Source organism: Octopus sinensis, linkage group LG3 (assembly GCF_006345805.1).
Source record: "Octopus sinensis linkage group LG3, ASM634580v1, whole genome shotgun sequence".
NCBI lineage: Eukaryota > Metazoa > Mollusca > Cephalopoda > Octopoda > Octopodidae > Octopus > Octopus sinensis.
Window position 1 is genome coordinate 11,472,866 of NC_042999.1, and position 20,878 is coordinate 11,493,743.

Below are 20,878 nucleotides of genomic sequence, written 5' to 3' on the forward strand. Positions count from 1 at the left end.
TCTCTCAATTTTTCCCCTTTATTCTTTGCCCCTCTCTCTCTAACCAATGTGAAGCATGACTGCAGATATCAACCAACCAATATTTCCTTCTGCTACCATTCTCTACAGATATACTGTATTATTTGTCATAGTTTTCACTCTAAACTCTCAGTAAAGTTGAGGCCAGCAATAATTCAGATTGATTTATTAGTCATAATCAGCAGAGCAACATCTTAGTATTATTATCTTGTTTAAAAAATGACAACCAATTAATTTTCATCTGATTACTTTAACCCTTTCGTTACCAACCTGGCTGAAACCGGCTCTGGCTCTTTAGTACAAATGTCTTGTTTTCATAAGTTTTGAATTCAAATCTTCCACCAAACCTTAGTCACAATTTATATTCCTAACACTAGCTTAATGATAACGATGTTATTTTACTAAATTCTTTGTTATATTTAAAATAATTGGAAGAAACACAGAGCATCTCAACAGAAATTCAGTAATGAAAGGGTTAACCTGTGCCATATTCCTTTTTTTTTATGGCTGAATTGCTACACCTCTACATTTTCTATGGATTTTAAACAGATAGTTTTATTAAAACAATTTACAAACATAACCATTGTTTTGTCAATTCTGTAGGTAATAACACAACATTTGATCACCGGCCAGGTATGCGAGGAGGTCACCAGATGTGTATTGATCCTCTTACAGGTAAATCATTTGGATTTGGTTTCAATCTTTTTTTTTTCTCATCAAAGTATTCTGTCTTCTTGTAAAGGAAACAGTGATTTTATTTTCTAATTTTCTTTGTTTTTTATGCATGAATCATATTTAGAAAAGAGTTCCCTTGAAGAATTACTTGAAAATATATCAATATAGACTTGTGTGTGTGTGTGTGGTTGAGAATTTCGCTTCCCAACCATGTGGTTTCAGGTTCAGTCCCACCTTGAGCATGTGTCTTCTACCATAGCTCTGGGCTGATCAAAGCCTTGTTAGTGGATTTGGTTGATAGAAACTGAAAGAAGTTTGCTCTGTGTGTGTGTGTGTGTCTCCTTGCATTAATATCATGTGGTAGTTGTAAATGAACATCACCATCATACAAGTGGTGTCTCATTTGTTTCCAGTCTTCCATGCAGACATTGCCGACCAAAAGGAAATATTTCTTCACTTGGAAACAAGTGAAGGTTGGCAACAGGAAGGGCATCCAGCTGCAGAAAAATCTGCCTCAACCAAGCATGGATAAGTGAATGTAAAAACACTACAACTGACCAGTTTTCTCATGTTCTTTTTTTTTCTAATTTAATTTTTTTTACTATGTCTGTTTTTGTCTGTTTTTCTGCAGAGACCATGTATCTGTATGGTGGTTGGGATGGCAACCAAGATTTGGCTGATCTCTGGGCTTACCACGTCCCTTCTCAATCCTGGACTTGTTTATCAAAAGATACAGAAGAGGAGGTAGGTCAGCCACACATTTAGAACCAATTAACAAATTTACTAAGTCTGTTGTGAGATTTAATTGCTTTGTTTTTAGTTAAAACTAAGAATGGTAACAGCGATGAGGTTGGAGGAAAGAAACCTTCATGGCAGAAATGATTTTGTTTTCCTTTCACAAAATTTCACAATTGGATCCAGGAACAAACATTTAACCAAACTTTATTCATAGTCTTTAATCATAGTCTTTATTCATAGTCTTTAATCTAAACTGTTTGAGAAATGTTTCTTGATATGAAATCTTTTTAGATTTACTTTGAAACTTGTAGAAATTCTCTCATCTTCTTGAAACTTGACTCATTTTATACAAAACTGGATGGTGTTACATAGAACAAGTTTCATGAAGTGTTGTCTGTATAGACACACAACTGTATGTAACTTATGATTTGTGTTATTTATAGAGGGAGAATTCAAAAAGTTTCTGTTTTGATTTTCAGGGTGGCCCAAGTGCCCGGTCATGTCATAAAATATGCTTGGACTATGAACGGAAGCAAATCTTCAGTTTAGGGCGTTATTTGGATTCCACTTTGCGATCGGTTGAAAATTTGAAGGTAGGAGTCAGGATTTTTATATACCTATGTTTATTGCTTGAGAATTAAGAAAGGAGATTAAGTCAGGTAATCATTATCATCATTGTTTTAACGACCACTTTTCCATGCTTGCATGAGTCAGAGGGGCAGGTTGAAGCTGATTCTCTACAGCTGGATGTCCTTGTTGTTTCCAAGCAAGGCAATATTTCTCGCGGCCAAATGTTTTCTGGAGACGATTATGAACAAACATCAACAACACTACTCAGTGATGGTTGCCGAAATGTCAATGCCAAAACTTGTATCGATGCACACACGCACGCACACACTACCTGATGCAGTCACAAGATTTTGGCCAACCCTGAGTTGGAATTAGAGGACACTTGCTCAAGATGTCACAAAGCCGAGACCATGTAGTTGGGAGGTAAGCTTCTTAACACCCTACCAACCTCTGTTACCTTTGATGTATGGGGTAGCATGAAAACACACCGGGCCCTCTCTGTGAAGTGGATGGTGTTAGGAAGGGCATCCAGCAGAGAGTGAAGCCATGTTGAAGCAGGCAGTGGAGCAAAATGTGGTGCTTGAGCACATTGGATCCTATCAACCCATCCAACCCAAGCCATCATGGGACATGGATGTCAGTGATGAGGATGATATGGCTTATTAAAATGTAAATTATACAAAATAAAGTGAAGGCTGATCTCAGAATAGTGAGTGTTAAGAAGGAGATGACAAAGGCCTGAGATACGTGGCCCATTGCTTTACTCAAGAAGACCCACCAACTGACCTAAAAAGCACTGGTGATGGGGCTGTGTTAAAAGCACCCAGTCCCCTCTGTAAAATGGTCGGCATTAGGAAGGGCATCTGACCTAGAAACCAAGCCAAAGAAGGCTATGGCACTTGGTGTGGATCCTGGCCTTGCCAGTTCCTATCAAACCATCCAACCCATGCCAGCATGGAAAACGAATGTTGTTAATGATGACAGTATATTTTTGTTTCCCCTCTGAAGAATGAAATTTAGTTTTGTGGTTCTTTAAATCAATCATTCTTCAATAACCACAAGGAAATCACTGATGGGAGAATTCAGGAACTGTTTTTGATTTTAAAGAATATATTTTCTATAAGTTCTTTTTTTTTTGTTTGTTTGTTTCAGAGTGACTTCTATATGTATGATATTACATCTGGCAAGTGGACTTTAATAACAGAAGATACTTCTGCCATGGGTGGACCAAAGCTGGTATTTGACCACCAAATGGCTATGGACATTGATGAACAGACAATCTATGTATTTGGTGGTCGAGTTCTTACCAGGTAAATTGGATTTCTCACTTTTTAAACTCTCTTAATTTGAGCCACTGTTTCTATTGTGGCCTTAGTCTTGTGAGCTGTATGGTGCAGGTGCCATGTAAAACAAACCCAGTCCACACTCTGTAAAGTGATTGGTGTCAGGAAGGGCCTCCAGGTGTAGAAACCTTGCCAAAATAGACAACTGGAGCACAATGCAGTTCTCAGACCTGTTAGATCCTCTCAGACTGTCCAACTCCATCTAGCATGGAAGAAGGACTAAAGAGAAAAAAATGGTGATTTTCAAACAGACTGAAGAGAAAATGAACCCTTTGGCATTTAAACTGACCAAATCCAGCCCAAATATTTTCCCTGTTTACTGTTCAAACTGGCCTGATCCAGCCTCTCATACCTACCCTGCAATGTCACTGTAAAAATAAGCAATCACATGGAAATTTCTAAACTACAACATAATGCATGATTAATTCAAAACAATATCAATAAGTATTACATTCGATAGAGTCTCATTTGATTGTTAAAGGGTCAATAGGTCATCTGCAAAAAAATAGGATGATTGATGGCCAATGACTCTTTTACTTATTTCAGTCATTTGACTGCGGCCATGCTGGAGCACCGCCTTTAGTCGAGCAAATCAACCCCGGCACTTATTCTTTGTAAGCCCAGTACTTATTCTATCGGTCTCTTTTGCCGAACCGCTAGGTGGCGGGGACGTAAACACACCAGCATCGGTTGTCAAGCAATGCTAGGGGGACAAACACAGACACACACACACATATATATATATATATACATATATACGACAGGCGTCTTTCAGTTTCCGTCTACCAAATCCACTCACAAGGCATTGGTCAGCCTGGGGCTATAGCAGAAGACACTTGCCCAAGATGCCACGCAGTGAGACTGAACCCGGAACCATGAGGTTGGTAAGCAAGCTACTTACCACACAGCCACTCCTGCGCCGTCTTTTAGTAAGAAGATGCAAAAGACTTGACTAAACTGCTGCAAGTTACAATCTCAACTGATTTGCGTAATAAAGAAAATTGGAAGACGAAGCTGTTAATGCTTTTATTGTAATATTTTGCCTTTGTGGACTTGAAATTAATTTGAAAATAAAGAATTTAGTAAAGTAACTCTATCGTTATTAATGTGAAGTTTAGAGCATAAATCCCCATGAGATTTTAATCATCATCATCCATCATCATCATCATCGTTTAACGTCTGCTTTCCATGCAAGCATGGGTTGGACAGTTTGACTGAAGGCTGGCAAACCAGATGGCTACACCAGGCTCCAGTCTTGATCTGGCAGAGTTTCTACAGCTGGATGCCCTTCCTAACACCAACCACTCCGAGAGTGATGTGGCCTCACAAATTTTTATATGCTTGTACTTCTCAATCTTGATACTAAAGAGGTTTTCTATTTGTTGTAGTAGTTCCCTTGTTGTTGAAGATGAAACAGGATGACTATCCATGCAATCATTCTTTATAGATCCTCATTACATGCATAGACTTACCTGTTGGTTTTTCATGCAGATGGTGACTCTGAATTTAAAAATTCATTCTGAGCGAACTTATCCCATATCAATAAGTGTATAATCTTATGCATATACACTGATGAAAGACACATCACTTCAGGAAGTATGGCAAAAGCTATGCTTAACTGATAAGGTTAGAATTAAACTGAAACCTATTTGGTGTTGTCTCTCATATTTGATAGAAAATGACAAAGAAGACCATTTTACTTCACACTCCTTAACACTATTAGCTGAAAATTAGGTAATGTAAGTTTTTAATGTAAGACCAGTTTATAATGGGAAATTTGTGTGATAGAAGCAGATGGGTTGGGATGAAAAGAGTTGAAAAAAGATGGGCAGATGTTTAGTGTCTTCGGAATTGGTACAAAAGTGTTTAATTACAAAGTGATTCAATTAGTGACATAACAGCCACTTGTTTGAGTAAATAAGTTTAGTTGTTGTGTGTCAAAACAAAGAAATTCTAAAAGAAATAATCTTTTAATTATGAAGTATTATTTATGTTTGGTTGATTATCAATGAAGACTGATGAGCCCAACCTGCTAATTGTTATGCCAGCAGTCTGATTCATCATCATCATTTAATGTCTGTTTTCCATGCTGGCATGGGTTGTAGGGTTTAACCAGAGCTGTACCAGGTTCCAGCCTGACTAGCAGCTCAATGCCCTTCTTAATGCCAACCACTTCAGAGTGTGTGCTGGGTGCTTTTCATCTGGCACCAATATTCTGCTAGGATGTCTGTCGGGGGGAAATATTACCTTACAGGAAAGCGGTAAGGGTTGGCAGCAGGAAGGGCATCCAGCCATAGAAATTTACCTCAATGCCAGCGCCGCCTTGGCTGGCTTCCGTGCCGGTGGCACGTTAAAAGCACCAACCGATCGTGGCCGATGCCAGACCCCCCCCCCTGGCACCTGTGCAGGTGGCACGTAAAAAGCACCCACTACACTCGCGGAGTGGTTGGCGTTAGGAAGGGCATCCAGCTGTAGAAACACTGCCAGATCAGACTGGAGCCTGGTGCAGCCCCTGGCTTCCCAGACTCCGGTCGAACCGTCCAACCCGTGCTAGCGCGGAAAACGGACATTAAACGATGATGATGATGAAATTCTGTCTGACTTATGCAATCAGGGAAAAGTGAATATTAAGATGATGATGATGATGATGTTGGTTTTAAATTCTTTGTTTTAATTTTCTTTTTTTTTTTGTGTCTTGAAGTTCCGGTGAAGGAGAAAGAAGTCATGAACCAACCTTCAGTGGTCTCTTTTCTTATCATGTACCTACAAACACGTGGCGTAAACTCCAGGAAGATTGCAGTGAAGTTCGCTCACGCATTGGTCATTCAATGTTATTCCATCCAGTGAGTTCCAACCATTTTTATTTTGTTTTTGTTGTTTTTGCTTGTTTCAGTCATTGGATTGTGCCCATGCTGGGGCACCATGTTAAGCAAATTGACCCCAGAATTTTTTTTAAAGTCTTGTACTTATATCAGTCACTTTTACTGAACTGTTAGGTTACAAGTATGAAAACCAGTCAACACTGGTTGTCAAGCAGTGTGGGAACAAACCAAGATGTGTACTCACACAGAGTCTTCCACACAGTTTCCACCTATGAAATTCACTGACAAGGCATTGGTCAACCAAGGGCTATAATAGAAGACCCTTGCTTAAGGTCCCGTACAGTAGGACTGAACCCCCAAATCACATGGTCGCAAAGCAGACTTCTTAACAACCTAGCAATACCTTTGCTTGTATTTCTTTATTATTTATTCTTCAGAATATTCTACAAGAAAAGCTTTTCTAATTTATTTTTCTTTGATCGTTGCCAATACCGTCTGACTGGCGCCGTGCTGGTGGCACGTAAAAGCATCCACTATACTCTCAGAATGGTTGGCGTTAGGAAGGGCATCAAGCTGTAGAAACTCTGCCAGATCAAGACTGGAGCCTGGTGCAGCCACCTGGTTTGCCAGCCCTCATGGAAAGTGGACGTTAAACGATGATGATGATGATGCAACAACTAATGAAATCTATTTCTCAGAACAACTTCCAAAGGTTTAACCGTATTGACATCCTTTCTATTTCAAGATGAAATCCTGTCCCACACTTTTTATGCTTTTGCAAACTTGCCTACCCACCACCCTTTCCTTTCTCCCTATTCCCTCTCTTATAATCACCTTGTACTCTGAAGAGACACCCTCACCATCTCCTTCCATTTGGGAAAGCTATGTCTCTCACCTATAGCAAGACACATGTTCTTACCTCTCTCTATCATGCTTTAACCTCTCAGTGTCTGATACAGACATACGTAATGTCAATACTGCATCCCCGCTTAGTCGAGACGGGGTTTCTTCTTTGTCTCCTGAATAACTTGGTGATTTCACTTGTGCCAGTGTCATAAAAGAAAAAGCACCCTTGACCCGCTGTTAAGTGGATGGCATTAGGAAAGGCATCGCTTGTTGGACCTTGTTGAACTGTTCAGCCGATGCCAGTATGGAAGATGATGATGCTTGAGAAATTTATTCGTTAAACTGACTTCATTATTTGTTGTAATTGTTAAAAGAATTATTTAACCCTTTAGTGTTCGCATTATTCTGCCAAAATTAATGCTTTTTTATCCACAGTGTTTTGAACTAATCATGCATTATCTTGTAGCTATGAGATTTTGATGAGGAAGCTGTTAATTTTTAAAACGATATTGTAGGGTTGGTGTGAGAGACCAGATCGGGTCAGTTTGAACATAAAACAGGCAGAATACTTTTGGCCGGGTATGGCCGGTTTAAATGCTAAAGGGTTAAGAAAATTGTTTTCAATGTCCCCCCCCACCATCACTGTTCCCTGTGGGCAGGCCTTCTCTCTCTCCATCTCTGTTCCCTGTAGGTAGGCCCTCTCTCTCTCTCTCTCTCTCTCTTTCTCTCACTATGAATGTTTATCTTTCTGTCTGTTCCCCTTCCTTGCCCTACTGGGGTAGCCAAGTATCTCTTCTCTAGTAAGACAGCTATCCCTATCTATCATACATCAATCTCTCATCTGGTAGATGGCCACTTCTTTTGGTTCCACCCCACCCCCCCACTCTCAGCTGTCTGGTGACCCCACGGGTGCTGGTTAAAAGCACTTGTGCTGGTACCACATAAAAAGTACCCAGTACACTCTCAGAGTGGTTGGCATTAGGAAGGGCATCCAGCTGTTGAAATCATGCTAAAACTGGAGCTTGGTGCAGGTCTCCAGCTTGTCAGCTCCTTGTCTGCTCCTGTCCAACCCATGCCAGCATGGAAAAACAATTAAATGATGATGTTGATGATGAGGAGGAGGAAATTTCTAAATATTCATTCAGTATTTCTTTTCTTTTTGTTTGTTTTCTCCAGAAAAAACGGTTGCTGTATATATTTGCTGGTCAAAGATCAAAGGAATATTTGAATGATTTTTTTACGTATGATGTTGATTCCCACAGAGTTGAAGTCATAACTGATGGAACTCGCAAAGATTCTTCACAAAGTATGTCTATAACATTTTTGTACACGAGGCTTCCTTAAACCCCTCACCCAGCCAAGATGAGTTCACTTGTCTTCACCCAATTTGTCTTTTTCAGAGTGCAACCAGTAAACTCATCCAAAACATGTAATTTCAAAAACAGCCACAGACGAGTTTGTACATCAATTCTTGGCATTTCTCAGTTTTTATCTGTTTTTTTTTTTTTCCCTTTTTATGAATTACATCCAGATGACAATGAGTATGAACTGTCTATTAGAAGCTCGGAATACATCAGATGAAAGTGCAAGCTCATCTGATAAAGAAAATTTGTCTGAAAATGAAGCATTTTCTCCAAAAAAAACGTTAGTGGGGAAGGGGTTAAGGGATTATATTGTCTTTTGTTTGTTTTGGGGTCATTGTTTTGAATCCTCGGGCAATTGGTCTTATATTCACTGTTTTGTACCTTGTGAGTGTACTCTGGCACCCTGACCATGTTTGACTCTCTCCTGTCCTCCCAGTACAATGCAAGGATAGCCATCGAGATCCTCAATAGCAAATCACCTCTGCTCATCCCTCTATCACACCTAATATGAAACCCCTGCCCCATCTTCAGACAAGGGGTCTTTTTCCTTTCTCTTTTCTTTTCTTGCAAATTACTTGTTGACCTCATTTGTTCCAGTACAATGAAAAAAAGCACCTGTCCACTCTGTAAAGTGGTTGGTGTTAGGAAGGACGCCCAGCCATAGAAACCATGTTAAATAAAACTTTGGAACTCAACACAGTCCTATGGCTTGTCAGATCCTATCAAACTGCCCAATCCATGCCAGCATGGAAAACAAACTTTTACAGTCCATAGATACTGGATCTTATATAAGGGGAGCACATTTGGCATGGATTTGTCTTTTGTTTTCTCTCACAGATTAGTTTTGTGTTCACATTTCACAAAGATTTCATCCACAATACCTACCTGACTTCTCTGTCATGTCTGAAAGACTCACTCTAGTTGTTCATAAATAGTGTTTATACATTCTCCTCAGTGTCAAGGCCAAACACTCTTCTATATTCACTGACATTCAATGATTAAAGTAAACTTATACTCTGTTTGGTGATGTCGTTAAAAGGTTCTGTGGTTTGGTAAAACTTGGAACATAAACAGACAAGGGAACATGAAGAGATTAGATTTCATACAATAAATTGGGGCAGAAATTTATGAAACCTTACAAAAGGGACCGATTCTCATGCATGACCATTAGAAATTTAATGTTCTCATGAAGAATAAATGAGAATGTCTAATTCTTTTTTTTTTCTAACCTTACAGTCCCAGCTGCTGGATTCACACAGAGAGCCACTATTGATCCAGGCTTAAATGAAATTCATGTTTTATCAGTAAGTAACGTCCATGCTTGCATGAGTCAAACAAAATTTATTGAGCCTCTGTATTTACAGGTGGTGGCCTTCCCTGTCACTAACCCTCACCTGTTTTCAAGCATGATTATATTCCTCCATGGCCAGACATGTTTTTGCAAAGCATTGGAAATTAATGACATTTATTTACAACATTTACACAATGTCATCACACACACACGCACACACACAATAGGTTTCTTTCGGTTTCCATTGACCAGATCTACTCACAAGGCTTTGGTTAGCCCAGGGCTATATTAGAAGACTTTTGCTCACAGTGTGCCCTGCAATGGGACTGAACCCAAAACCCTGTGGTTGGGCAGCAAACTTCTCAACCGCACAGCCACACCTGGGCCAATGAGACAGCATTTAGCAAAACTCAGTTTTACCTGTTCCACACCTGTTCTGTTGGTTTAGAATTAAGTTTAATGTTTAAATGAGATCATTATTTCTTTTTTTCTATTTGTATTGTTTTTAAACAAGAGATCAAGTGAGATGATCTTTGGTGTTCCAAAGACTCAGGTATGGTTGAAGTGGGTGGGGAGTATGAAGAAGTTTGATTCCCAAAAGCATGGTTGTGGGTTCAGTCCCAGTGTCTGATATCTTCTACTACAGTCCTGGATTGACCAAAACCTTGTGAGTGGATTTGGTGGACAGAAACTGCAAAGAAGCCTATTGTGTGCATGTGTGTGTTTATATTTGTGTATGCTTCAAAGAAAGTCACGGTATCCGAGCACTGTCACCCGTCAATAAATCATCCACTGAACGCAGAGAGCTGGCAGAATTGTCAGCACACCAAGCCCAGATGCTTAGTGGCATTGCATCAATCTTTAGGTTCTAAGTTCAAATTCCGCTGAGGTTGACTTTGCCTTTCCTCCTTTCACAGTTGATAAAACAAGCACCAGTTGACTATTGGGTTTACTCTTGATATTTCTGGCCTTGTGCCAAAATGTGAAACAATCATTCATTTTGCTTCATGACATCAAAGCACAAAATAAACATGAAAACAAATTGAGCATGAAACTTGTAATAATTGCTTCAGGCTTGTCATCTGCCAATTTATATATGTATGTATATACTTTTGGAATTAGCCTTTCTTGATACCAACCTTCAGAAGACCACTCCTGGTTCTCTGATGCAAATTTCCTGTCAACTAAATTAAAACTTTTCATCAAAATTTCTTGTTAATCTTTGTTCCAAACACCAACTTAATAAGGACATTTATTTTGATTCTTATTTTCAAAATTAATTGGAACAAACAGAGTATTTCAACAGAAATCCAGTAACCAAAGGGATTAATAGAATTAACTTTAAACTGAATTGGCTTAGTTTGACTTTTGTTATTCTACACATTTGATATATAAAGTTCTCTCGACTGATTTCCCACCGAAACTAGAGCCAACACTGAAAGTTACGATGTTTCGTATATGAGTATGCCTACGTGAACAATGCAGTCAAAGATAGGAAATGGATGTATATACATATTTCAGGAGTTCTTGCTCTTTCCTCAGCACCACATTAACCATCCATGAACTCATTACGACACCAAATGTGGTGTCGTAAGACAATCGGATTTATCTGTGGAGGTAACTTCCGAAAGTGACTAAATAGCATCACCCACACAGATGCGACACCATGTTGACTTAGAAGCCTTTAATATACTTGGCAGTAGATTCGTTCATTTGCTAAATGAACTACAGTGTCCCTAACAGCAATGTATATGTATGTATATAATTATCACAATATAGAATATGAAGACTTGTTCATCCTCAAGATTTCTTTCTTTTTATTTTCTAATTTCATGCAGCATATTGTTATGGTTGTGAAGTGGAAACACGTCTAGGTTGCAGCAACCATAGAAATATGAAATTCTAAAATGAGAGGAAATAAATGTTGAGGATGAACAAGTTCCCAGATTCTATTGCCATCCAGGGAAGCGAACACGGAATTTCCCATCTGAAAAATTTACAGCATCAGTGACATCTAATGGTAGTCAGAGACATTAAATACTAATCGATACAGTTAGCCATCACCTGCAGCAAAAAGACAAACTCACTCTTTGACAGACGATTACTAATGTATTGTTTATTATTACTAATATATTGTTTACTAATGTATTGTTGCACGTTCCCCAGACCTCACACCAATGGATTCTTTTTTTATGGGGACATCTCAAGGATAAGGTTTACGCTGCACAACCAGGGACAATTGATGATTTGAAAACTGAAATTCGAATCCAATGTCTTGCAATTCCAACTGAAATGTTTGGCAATGTTGTCGAATCCATTGCTGGACGTTATCAGCTTTGTTTGGAGAATGAAGGAAGGCAGTTTGAACATTTGCGAACACGCAGGAATGAGAGAGAACATTAAATAATTCTAAAGGACAATAAATAATCGTTTCTACAACAATTTATTTTTCTGAATTTAATTTTACTTTTTTAGGATTGTATGTATATCAATAAACATCTACTTGAACACAAAATGCATGAGTACTGGGAAGTCAAAGAGGGACACCCTGTCTATATATATATATATATATATATATATATTATATCAGTTGAGATATGATGCAAGCATATTTCGACTCGCCTAAACTTTGCTGATGCCTAAACACTGCTTGATGCTAATATTTCAATATATAAAAGAGTACATTATTTACATTTGACGGATATTTGTCCTCATCTTGTTTGTTGTTAACACAACATTTCAGCTGATGTACCCTCCAACCTTCTTCAGGTGTCTTGGGGGAATTTCCAACCTCAGTTCTCATTCCTAAGGTATTTTTCAATGTTATTATTATTATTATTACTATTATTCAGGTCACTACCTGGAATTGAACTCGGAATCTTGGAGTTGGTAGCATGGTTAAGAGCACTGGCTACTAACCCCAAGATTCCAATTTCAATTCCAGGCAGTGACCTGAATAGTAATAATAATAACAACTTTGAAAAAATACCGTAGGAACCCAGGTTTGAGATTTCCCCAAGACACCTGAAGAAGGTTGGAGGGTATATCAGCCGAAACGTTAACAACAAACAAGATGAGGACAAATACCCGTCAAATGTAAACAATGTAAATAATTGCTCATCTCTTAAATCTATAAAACAGTCCTTGCCACCAGTCTTTGTTGCATGTCAATGTGTCTGTGTTTTCTCTTCCTCAGCCTCAACAGACATCATTGTTTGGCTTCTTATGTGTTCGGTTACCTGGCAGTTATTTTTTTTTTTCCATTCTTTTATTACGACCACCTTTTTATACACAGGGAAATTCTTGATATCTTTTTGTATTTCTGTTATTTTTTCCAGGGTTTAAGTAAAGACAAAGATAAAAGAGACAATGTCAAGAATTCTTTTTGGGTCTATGACATCGACAAGAACCGATGGTAATTATTGTTATTCAGTCTTTTAAATCAATAATTGATTGGTGTGTGTGTGTGTGAGGGGGAGGGTGGCCCTGAGTGAGGAGACATGCAACGAAGTCAAGACATTAATATTTCAAATTGCCCTTACATCAAAGAATTGTGTGTGTTATGGACAAATATCATCAAACGAGAGATGTTCTAATGATAGAAAACAACATGAATCAGATATTCCTGTTTGAATTTGCCAGGATGTTCTGTGTGTACCCCATGAATGATTCTCTGTTTGGCAGGGGTCAGCAAATAATGTCTATGCTTTTGTGTTCGAACCCTCTGCCAGGGAGGATAGCTTTGACTGAAGAGACATACAATGAGGTTGAAACAGCATGGTCGTCTCAAAGTCCCCTTTTGACTGGTGAATTACATGTGCTGTGAGTACACATCATCTAAAGGAAAGAGATGTTCTCAGTTGACAAAAAGCCGACATCAATCAGACGTTCATGTTTGAATTTACTGGAATATATTGAGAATGAATTTTTAAATTCGTTTTATGGAATCAAATTTTTTATTGTAAAGTTTTGAATGTTGTTATGAAGTGCTGTTGTTATATTATTTGTTTGAATCAAGAGTTGGTTATTTATATTCACGGTTCAATGTTAAATTGTATTGAAACTCACTAAAATCAGTTTTGAAATAATCTCCATATCTTTGGGGTTTTGAACTTTTATCTGTTTTATTATTTCAATTCTTTAATACAAATACTTACAATAGGTGCAAGAGTGGCTGTGTGGTAAGTAGCTTGCTTACCAACCACATGGTTCTGGGCTCATTCCCACTGCGTGTCACCTTGGGCAAGTGTCTTCTAATAGCCTCAGGCTGACCAAAGCCTTGTCAATGGATTTAGTAGATGGAAACTGAAAGAAGCCCGTCGTATATATATATATATGTATCAGACTGGGCCTCGCGCAGCCTTCTGGCTTCCCAGACCCCAGTTGAACCGTCCAACCCATGCTAGCATGGAAAACGGATGTTAAACGATGATGATGATGATGATGTGTGTCTGTGTTTGCCCCCACCCCTCCAACATTGCTCGACTAAAGGTGGTGCTCCAGCATGGCCACGGTCAAATGACTGAAACAAGTAAAAGAGAGTAATATATTATGATGTGTGTGTGTGTGTTTAGCCAAGTCACTCAGTCTCTGCCTATAATTATAGACGTTAATTAATTACTGATTCAACTGGGGCATCAGCCTCAACACATGGAATAGAAGAATGTGGTGAAAGATTTCCACAAATCTGAAAGTTAACCTCATAATAAAATTCTAACCAGTTTATTAGGGGGGAGGCATGGCTGTATGGTTAACAAGTTGGCTTCCTGAACCCTGTGGTTTCAAGTTCAATGCCACTGTGTATATTGTAGCCCTGAGCCAACTAAAGCCTTGTAGGTGGATTGGTAGATGGAAACTGAAAGAAGCCCTTTGTGTGTGATATTTGAAAATGAGTGGCACTCATAAAAATAGTTTCGTTCATTTCCAGTCTGGATTCGCTTGTGAATAGGGGATGGCTGTTGAGAAGAGGGACATTCGGCCAAGGAAAATCTGCCTCAACAAATCCAACCCTAACCCTGACCCCTGCAGTCATGGAAAAGGGGATGTTCAATTGATGATGATAAAATGTTGTTACGTGTTCTTCATAGTTCTATACTTGTGTGTTCAGCTTCCACAGCCAAAAAGAAAAAAAAAAACCTCTGTTTTGGAACAATGGTGACCTGAGACTTGATTCTGTCTGTTTTGATATTGTGTAAAAATAATGTCAAATGTTAGAGGAATTGTGATGACTGAGTGGAATTCGTTGTGCTGCCTGATGTATTCTATCCCCTTTTCAGGTCCTGTATATACAAAAATGAGAACACGGGGCAACAGTATTGGAATAAGATGCAGCATGTGGAACCGGTTCCTCGTTTTGCACATCAATTAGTCTATGACCACCACAGGAAGGTTGGTAACACTGGCTTTTATTTGTTTGCTTGTTTGTGTGTTGTTATTGTTGTTATACTTTCAGTAGCACCAAAGAATCCCACCGGCAATACATATACTAAAATTGGAACGATACAGAGAAGATTAGCATGGCCCCTGCGCAAGGATGACACGCAAATTCGTGAAGCGTTCCATATTTTTAACAAGGGCGGTGCCCCAGCATGGCCTCAGCCGGATGGCTGAAACAAGTAAAAGAGTAAAAGAGTTAATTTTAACAACCATTGCAAAAGCACCACACGTATTACAATGGACTTTCAGGAAACGAAATTTGTGATTAAATTTGTATTTCACCAATCTTAGATAAAGGATTTCCTGTTTTTGTCTCCCTTTTTGTATTGGATGAGAAGTTAGAAGTTTAGTTTGAGGGTCTCTGGAAACGTTGCTCTGTCCATCTCTCCCTCTCCCCCACCCACACTTTATATTCTCCTCTCACTTCTACTCACCTTCTGTTTTGATGGTCAACCCACATACTTCATCACAACTACTTTATTTCAGTCCAGCTCCACCCTGACAGGCCCTACCTCTCTTGCCTGCTGTGGCTCTTCTACAACAACAACAACAAAAAAACCTCTTCTCTTCTGGCCCCTTCTTTCATAGGGGCCCTCGTCTCACAGCTTAAGTCCACCTCCCCACCCTTCTACTGTGCCTTCCTCAGTCAAAGGAGATCTTAGTCCTTCAGGCTGCAGGACAACTTCTCTAGTGCTGGTGCCATGAAAAGAAGCACCCAATCCATGCTGTAAACTGTTTGGTTTTAGGAGAGGCATAAAAACCATGCCAAAGCAGACATTTTGGCCCCTGATGCAGTCTTCAGACCCATCAGGTCCTGTCAAATCATTCAACTCTTTTGCTGGCATGGAACATGGATGTTAACGGATGATGAGGACGATGATGATGATGATGATATATAGCTTAGTGCAAAACTGAATCTCATTGGAATAACTTCCCAACCAATATTCATTTAGCTTTTATTCCAGTTTTATTCAGTAATTTAAAGAACAAGTTCTACAAATGCAAAAGAAATGAAGATTATTTTTATGTTTCCCTTCAAGAATTATTCTATGCAAAACAAGAACCAAAATCGTCTGCAATTTCATTAGCTTTTTTTTACTTGTCTTAATCATTGGACTGCAACCATGCTGGGGCTCCACATTTAAGGGTTTTAGTCAAATCAATCCCCGGGTTTATATTTTTTTGAAGGCCTGGTACTTATCCTATCAGTCTCATGTTGCTGAACTGCTTAGTTACAGGAAGTTAACAAACCAACACCAGATGTCAAGTGGGAAGTGGACAAACGCAGATAGATGTGTATATGATGATGATGATGATGATGATATACATACATACCATCATCATCGTTTAACATCTGCTTTCCCTGCTGGCATGGGTTGGATGGTTTGACTGAAGACTGTCAAACCAGGAGGCTGCACCAGGCTCCAATCTGATCTGGCAAGGTTTCTACAGCTGGATGCCCTTCTTAGTGTCAACCAGTCAGAGAGTGTAGTGAGTGCTTTCTCTGTGCCACTGGCATGGGAACCAGTTAGGTGGCACTAGTATTGGCCATGTTTGAATGGTGCTTTTTATGTGCCACTAGCACGGGTGCCAGTCAGGCAGCAGTGGCATCAGCCATGACTATGATTTCGTTTGGCTCAACAGGTCTTCTCAAGCACAGCATTTTGCCCAACGATTGAGGGGTGCTTTTGGCCAGGCCAGTTATACGACGCTGGCATCGGCCACAACTTCGATCTCATTTGGCTTGCCTTATGAGGGCTGATGGGAGAAAAATTAGATTGTGTACGGAGTTTCTTAAAATCTATATTTGTATTGGTGATATGTTGGTAAGTGGGTTCAAATTTAAATCATTTCATGAAAGTTGAATAGTATCTATGGTTGTACGAATAAATAGCACCAGAAAACCTATCTAAAACTGGAATTAAATACACAAAGGATCATATATGATTCTTTATTACACACTCGACATCTGCCAGTAATCGTATTGTATGGTGGGGCCTCATCTATGATTCACCGAGACAATGTATAATTAATGTTCTGTAATTCTAAGTCTTGTATGTACCTGGCTAACACTGTAGAATTTTTATGTTTTAACTTATTAAAGGAATTTACATGTGTTCTGTATCATTTCTTGAAGTCTACGTATACCCTAGCTTCATGTTTGTCATTTGTCACTGTACATTTATAGATTATATTTTTGCATAGGCATAAACCCACCAGCAGACATAATTCAGGGCTCCACAATTACACATTTTTGCATTCCTATTTGTAATTTTCGTTATATTAATATTATTTGGACTCGTATGGCGTATCTTATGTTGATCTATGCTTTTAGTTATTTGGAGCAGAATTTTATTAATGATAGAATGTTTTTTAAATATAGGGTCGTATTTATGGTGTTTTGGGGCAATTTAGTTTAAGGACTTTGAAGAACTGTTTTGGTAGATTTTTGACTCTGAGAGAAAGTTGTGAGGGGAACCAAGCAATTTGTCTTTTCCATATGCATGTGTGTGTGTATGTATGTATGTATGTATGTATATATATATATATATATATATATATATATATAGGTCACCGGCTGGTGATTGTCTCATACTGAGGATGGATAGCATTCAGAAACCTCAGTCTGAGTATCATGTAAGGCTAGAGATGGAAGCGATGACCTCCCTTGCAATTGCTATACCCTGACACAGAATGCGTGTCATTAGCCAGCTGAAAGAGATGTTTTCCTGCGGCTAAAACAACAGTAACATCGTCCTTCACAGGACTGCCACATTCTGTTGGCATAGAAACATTACTATATATACATATCATCATCCTCATCATCGTTTAATGTCCGCTTTCCATGCTAGCATGGGTTGGACGGTTCGATTGGGGTCTGGGAAGCCAGGAGGCTGCACCAGGCCCAGTCTGATCTGCCAGAGTTTCTACAGCTGGATGCCCTTCCTAATGCCAACCACTCTGTGAGTGTAGTGGGTGCTTTTTACGTGCCAGGCGAGGCTGGCAACGGCCACGATCGGTTGGTGCTTTTTACATGCCACCAGCACGGAGGCCAGTTGAGGCGGCGCTGGCATCATCCACGTTCAGATACAATTATTTGTTTATGTGTGTGTGTGTGTGTGTGTGTGTATGTGTATGTATATATATATATATATATATATATATATGTAACAGGCTTGTATATAGTTTCTATCTACGAAATTAACTGACAAGGGATTGGTTAATCCAGGACCAGGGTAGAAGACACTTGCCCACACTGCCATGCAGTGGGACTGAACCTAAAACCCTCTGGTTACAAAGGGAGCCGCTTAACCACACCATTTGCTGTAGTTTTTCTGTTTTCATACTTTCAAGTTTGCAATTATTCTCTGATTCTCTTCAACTGATCAAAATATCTGAGAAGATGGTGGATCCTGGGAGAGAATTCCCCATGTCTTTGATTATGACTTTTAAAATGAATAAAATTCAAAAAGAATGGAGAGTCTTTGTTGGATTGGCAGGTTTGGCAAATCAGCTGGATTATGTAATATCACAAATCCCTGCAACACCTGCTGCTGCTGCTAAGAGCAATCGACTGACAGATTCATTGGGAGGTTTCTGAGTTCAAATTGAACCAAAGTCAACATTGCCCTTCATTTCAAGGTCAATAAAATAAAGTACATATCATGTAGCAGTGGTGGTGGTGGGGGGGGGGGGTGTAATCAACTGACCCTCCCACCACCACCACCACCACATCCTTCAAAATTTCAAACTTTCTAAAATCAATTGTTATATTATAATCTATAAATGTATGACAATGTTTTCTACCTGCTTAAAACTGTGTTTAAAACTATATTCCAGGTTCATTATCTATTTGGAGGAAACCCTGGAAAAGACAGTCTTCCTAAGATGAGGCTTGATGACTTCTGGGCCTTGAAGGTATTCTTTGATGCCTTTTCTTCTCCTAATCTTCAAAGCAGTTTTCTTCTCAATTCTTTTTTAATGTAACACAAATTCGTTTTGTTGAGGTTTATTTCTTTTCTGTTTGTGTGGTATTGATTCTGCTTCCATAGGGAATTGCAGAATCTGTTATTGAGAACCAAATAGGACAGCTGGAGAGAGAAGTTGGACAGGAGAGCCGGGGGGGGGGGGAGACACACAGGGACAAAGTGCAAAGGAAGTACAACCATGGGGCGCAGAAGAGGAACCGAGACATTGAATTGAAGCAGTGTCAGGTATAAAATGAATGAAGAAAAAAAAAGGATCCCAGCAGAAAAGACATTTCAAAAACAATGAAAGAAAATTCTATAAACAACTCAACAGTTGTTGTTGTTATTATTATTATTAGGCAAATTTCTACTGCATCGCCTGCAGCACTTGCATGTTGCTGAGGTGCATGCAGCATTGTATTATTTTTTTTTTTATTGTTGGGAGAGGGAAAACTCTTCCTGGTCTTGTATTACACCATTTTGTTTTGTTTTGGGGTCTGGTTGCAGTCTTTTGTTGGATTACCAAAAAAAAAAAAAAGATAAAAAACAATTTTCTTCTACTTCTACATCCAATCATCATTATTATTATTATTATTATTATTATTATTATTATTATTATTATTATGGTAGCAAGGTGGCGAGCTGGGCGGAAACGTTAGCACGCCGGGCGAAATGCTTTGCAGTATTTTGTCTGCCGTTACATTCTGAGTTCAAATTCCGCCGAGGTCGACTTTGCCTTTCATCCTTTTGGGGTCAATAAATTAAGTACCAGTTACGCACTGGGGTTGATGTAATTGACTTAATCCTTTTGTCTGTCCTTGTTTCTCCCCTCTGTGTTACGCCCCTTGTGGGTAGTAAAGAAATAGGTATTTCATCTGTCGCTACGTTCTGAGTTCAAATTCCACCAGAGTTGACTTTGCCTTTCATCCTTTGAGGGTCGATAAATTAAGTACCAGTGAAATACTGGGGTCGATGTAATTGGCTGGTCCCTTCCACCAAAATTCCAGGCCTTGTACCTTGAGTAGAAAGGAATATTATTATTATTATCATTCAGTAGTTTTATTTTTATAGCGTGCTTTCACTTCACTACCGAGTGCATCTCTGTGTGCCTTGGGTATGTGCTGTGATTTGTTGTGATGCTTTGATGGTTATTGTATGGAAAGTGTTCTGCGTAGGATGTGTGCAGTGCCTAGTAGTGCAATTTTCTGTATGTTATATGTGTTTGTAAGTCCTGGTGTTTTTGTTATGTATTTGTCTGAATATTTTTTTATCATACCTAATGTGCCTACTATGATAGGGATTGTTTCTGTTTTCAGATTCCACATTCTAGTTACCTCTATTTCCAGGTCTTTGTATTTTGAAAGTTTCTCCATTTCTTTTAGAGACACATTGTCATCTGCTGGTATTGATACATCAATTAGAAAGCATTTTTTTTCTTTGTGATCTCTGACAACTTATTATTATTATTATTATTAAATGCCTATGAAAGTAGCTGATGCCTTTTGTGCTTTTTTTGTTTTCCAGTTGTCTCGGCCATCTCAGGAACATCTACTACGTAGGTGTATATATCTTATACGTAAATACAAGTTTCAAGAAATAGCTTATGATGACCCAGTAAAAGCAGTTACATATTTACAAACAGAACTAGCAGACATGGTGGATCATACAGATCCGGAAGAAACCAAACAAGTGAGACAGCCTCCCTCCCTCTCTCTCTCTCTCTCTCTCTCTTCTCCTCCTTTTCTCCCTCTCTCTTACGTAGTCTCTGCTCTCTTTCCAATCCATGTGGAGTTTCTCTTTTGCTTTT

The 20,878-nt window shown here is 39.0% G+C and overlaps 1 protein-coding gene and 1 non-coding gene across 2 annotated transcripts in view; both read left to right on the forward strand.

The window, feature by feature from the left end:
* The window catches only part of LOC115209277 (muskelin), a 48,141-nt gene that overhangs the window by 18,014 nt on the left and 9,249 nt on the right, over positions 1-20,878 (forward strand). Inside the window, exons 9-19 of the mRNA XM_029777586.2 lie at positions 622-693; positions 1,325-1,437; positions 1,911-2,024; positions 3,154-3,311; positions 6,046-6,187; positions 8,189-8,318; positions 9,613-9,680; positions 13,006-13,082; positions 14,944-15,055; positions 18,944-19,021; positions 20,596-20,760. Coding sequence (XP_029633446.1) covers positions 622-693; positions 1,325-1,437; positions 1,911-2,024; positions 3,154-3,311; positions 6,046-6,187; positions 8,189-8,318; positions 9,613-9,680; positions 13,006-13,082; positions 14,944-15,055; positions 18,944-19,021; positions 20,596-20,760 — 1,229 coding nt within the window. The remainder of the gene's footprint in view (positions 1-621; positions 694-1,324; positions 1,438-1,910; positions 2,025-3,153; positions 3,312-6,045; positions 6,188-8,188; positions 8,319-9,612; positions 9,681-13,005; positions 13,083-14,943; positions 15,056-18,943; positions 19,022-20,595; positions 20,761-20,878) is intronic.
* Positions 15,130-15,235, forward strand: LOC115210013. The gene has a single exon (XR_003881377.1). It is a non-coding gene; the product is annotated as a U6 spliceosomal RNA (small nuclear RNA).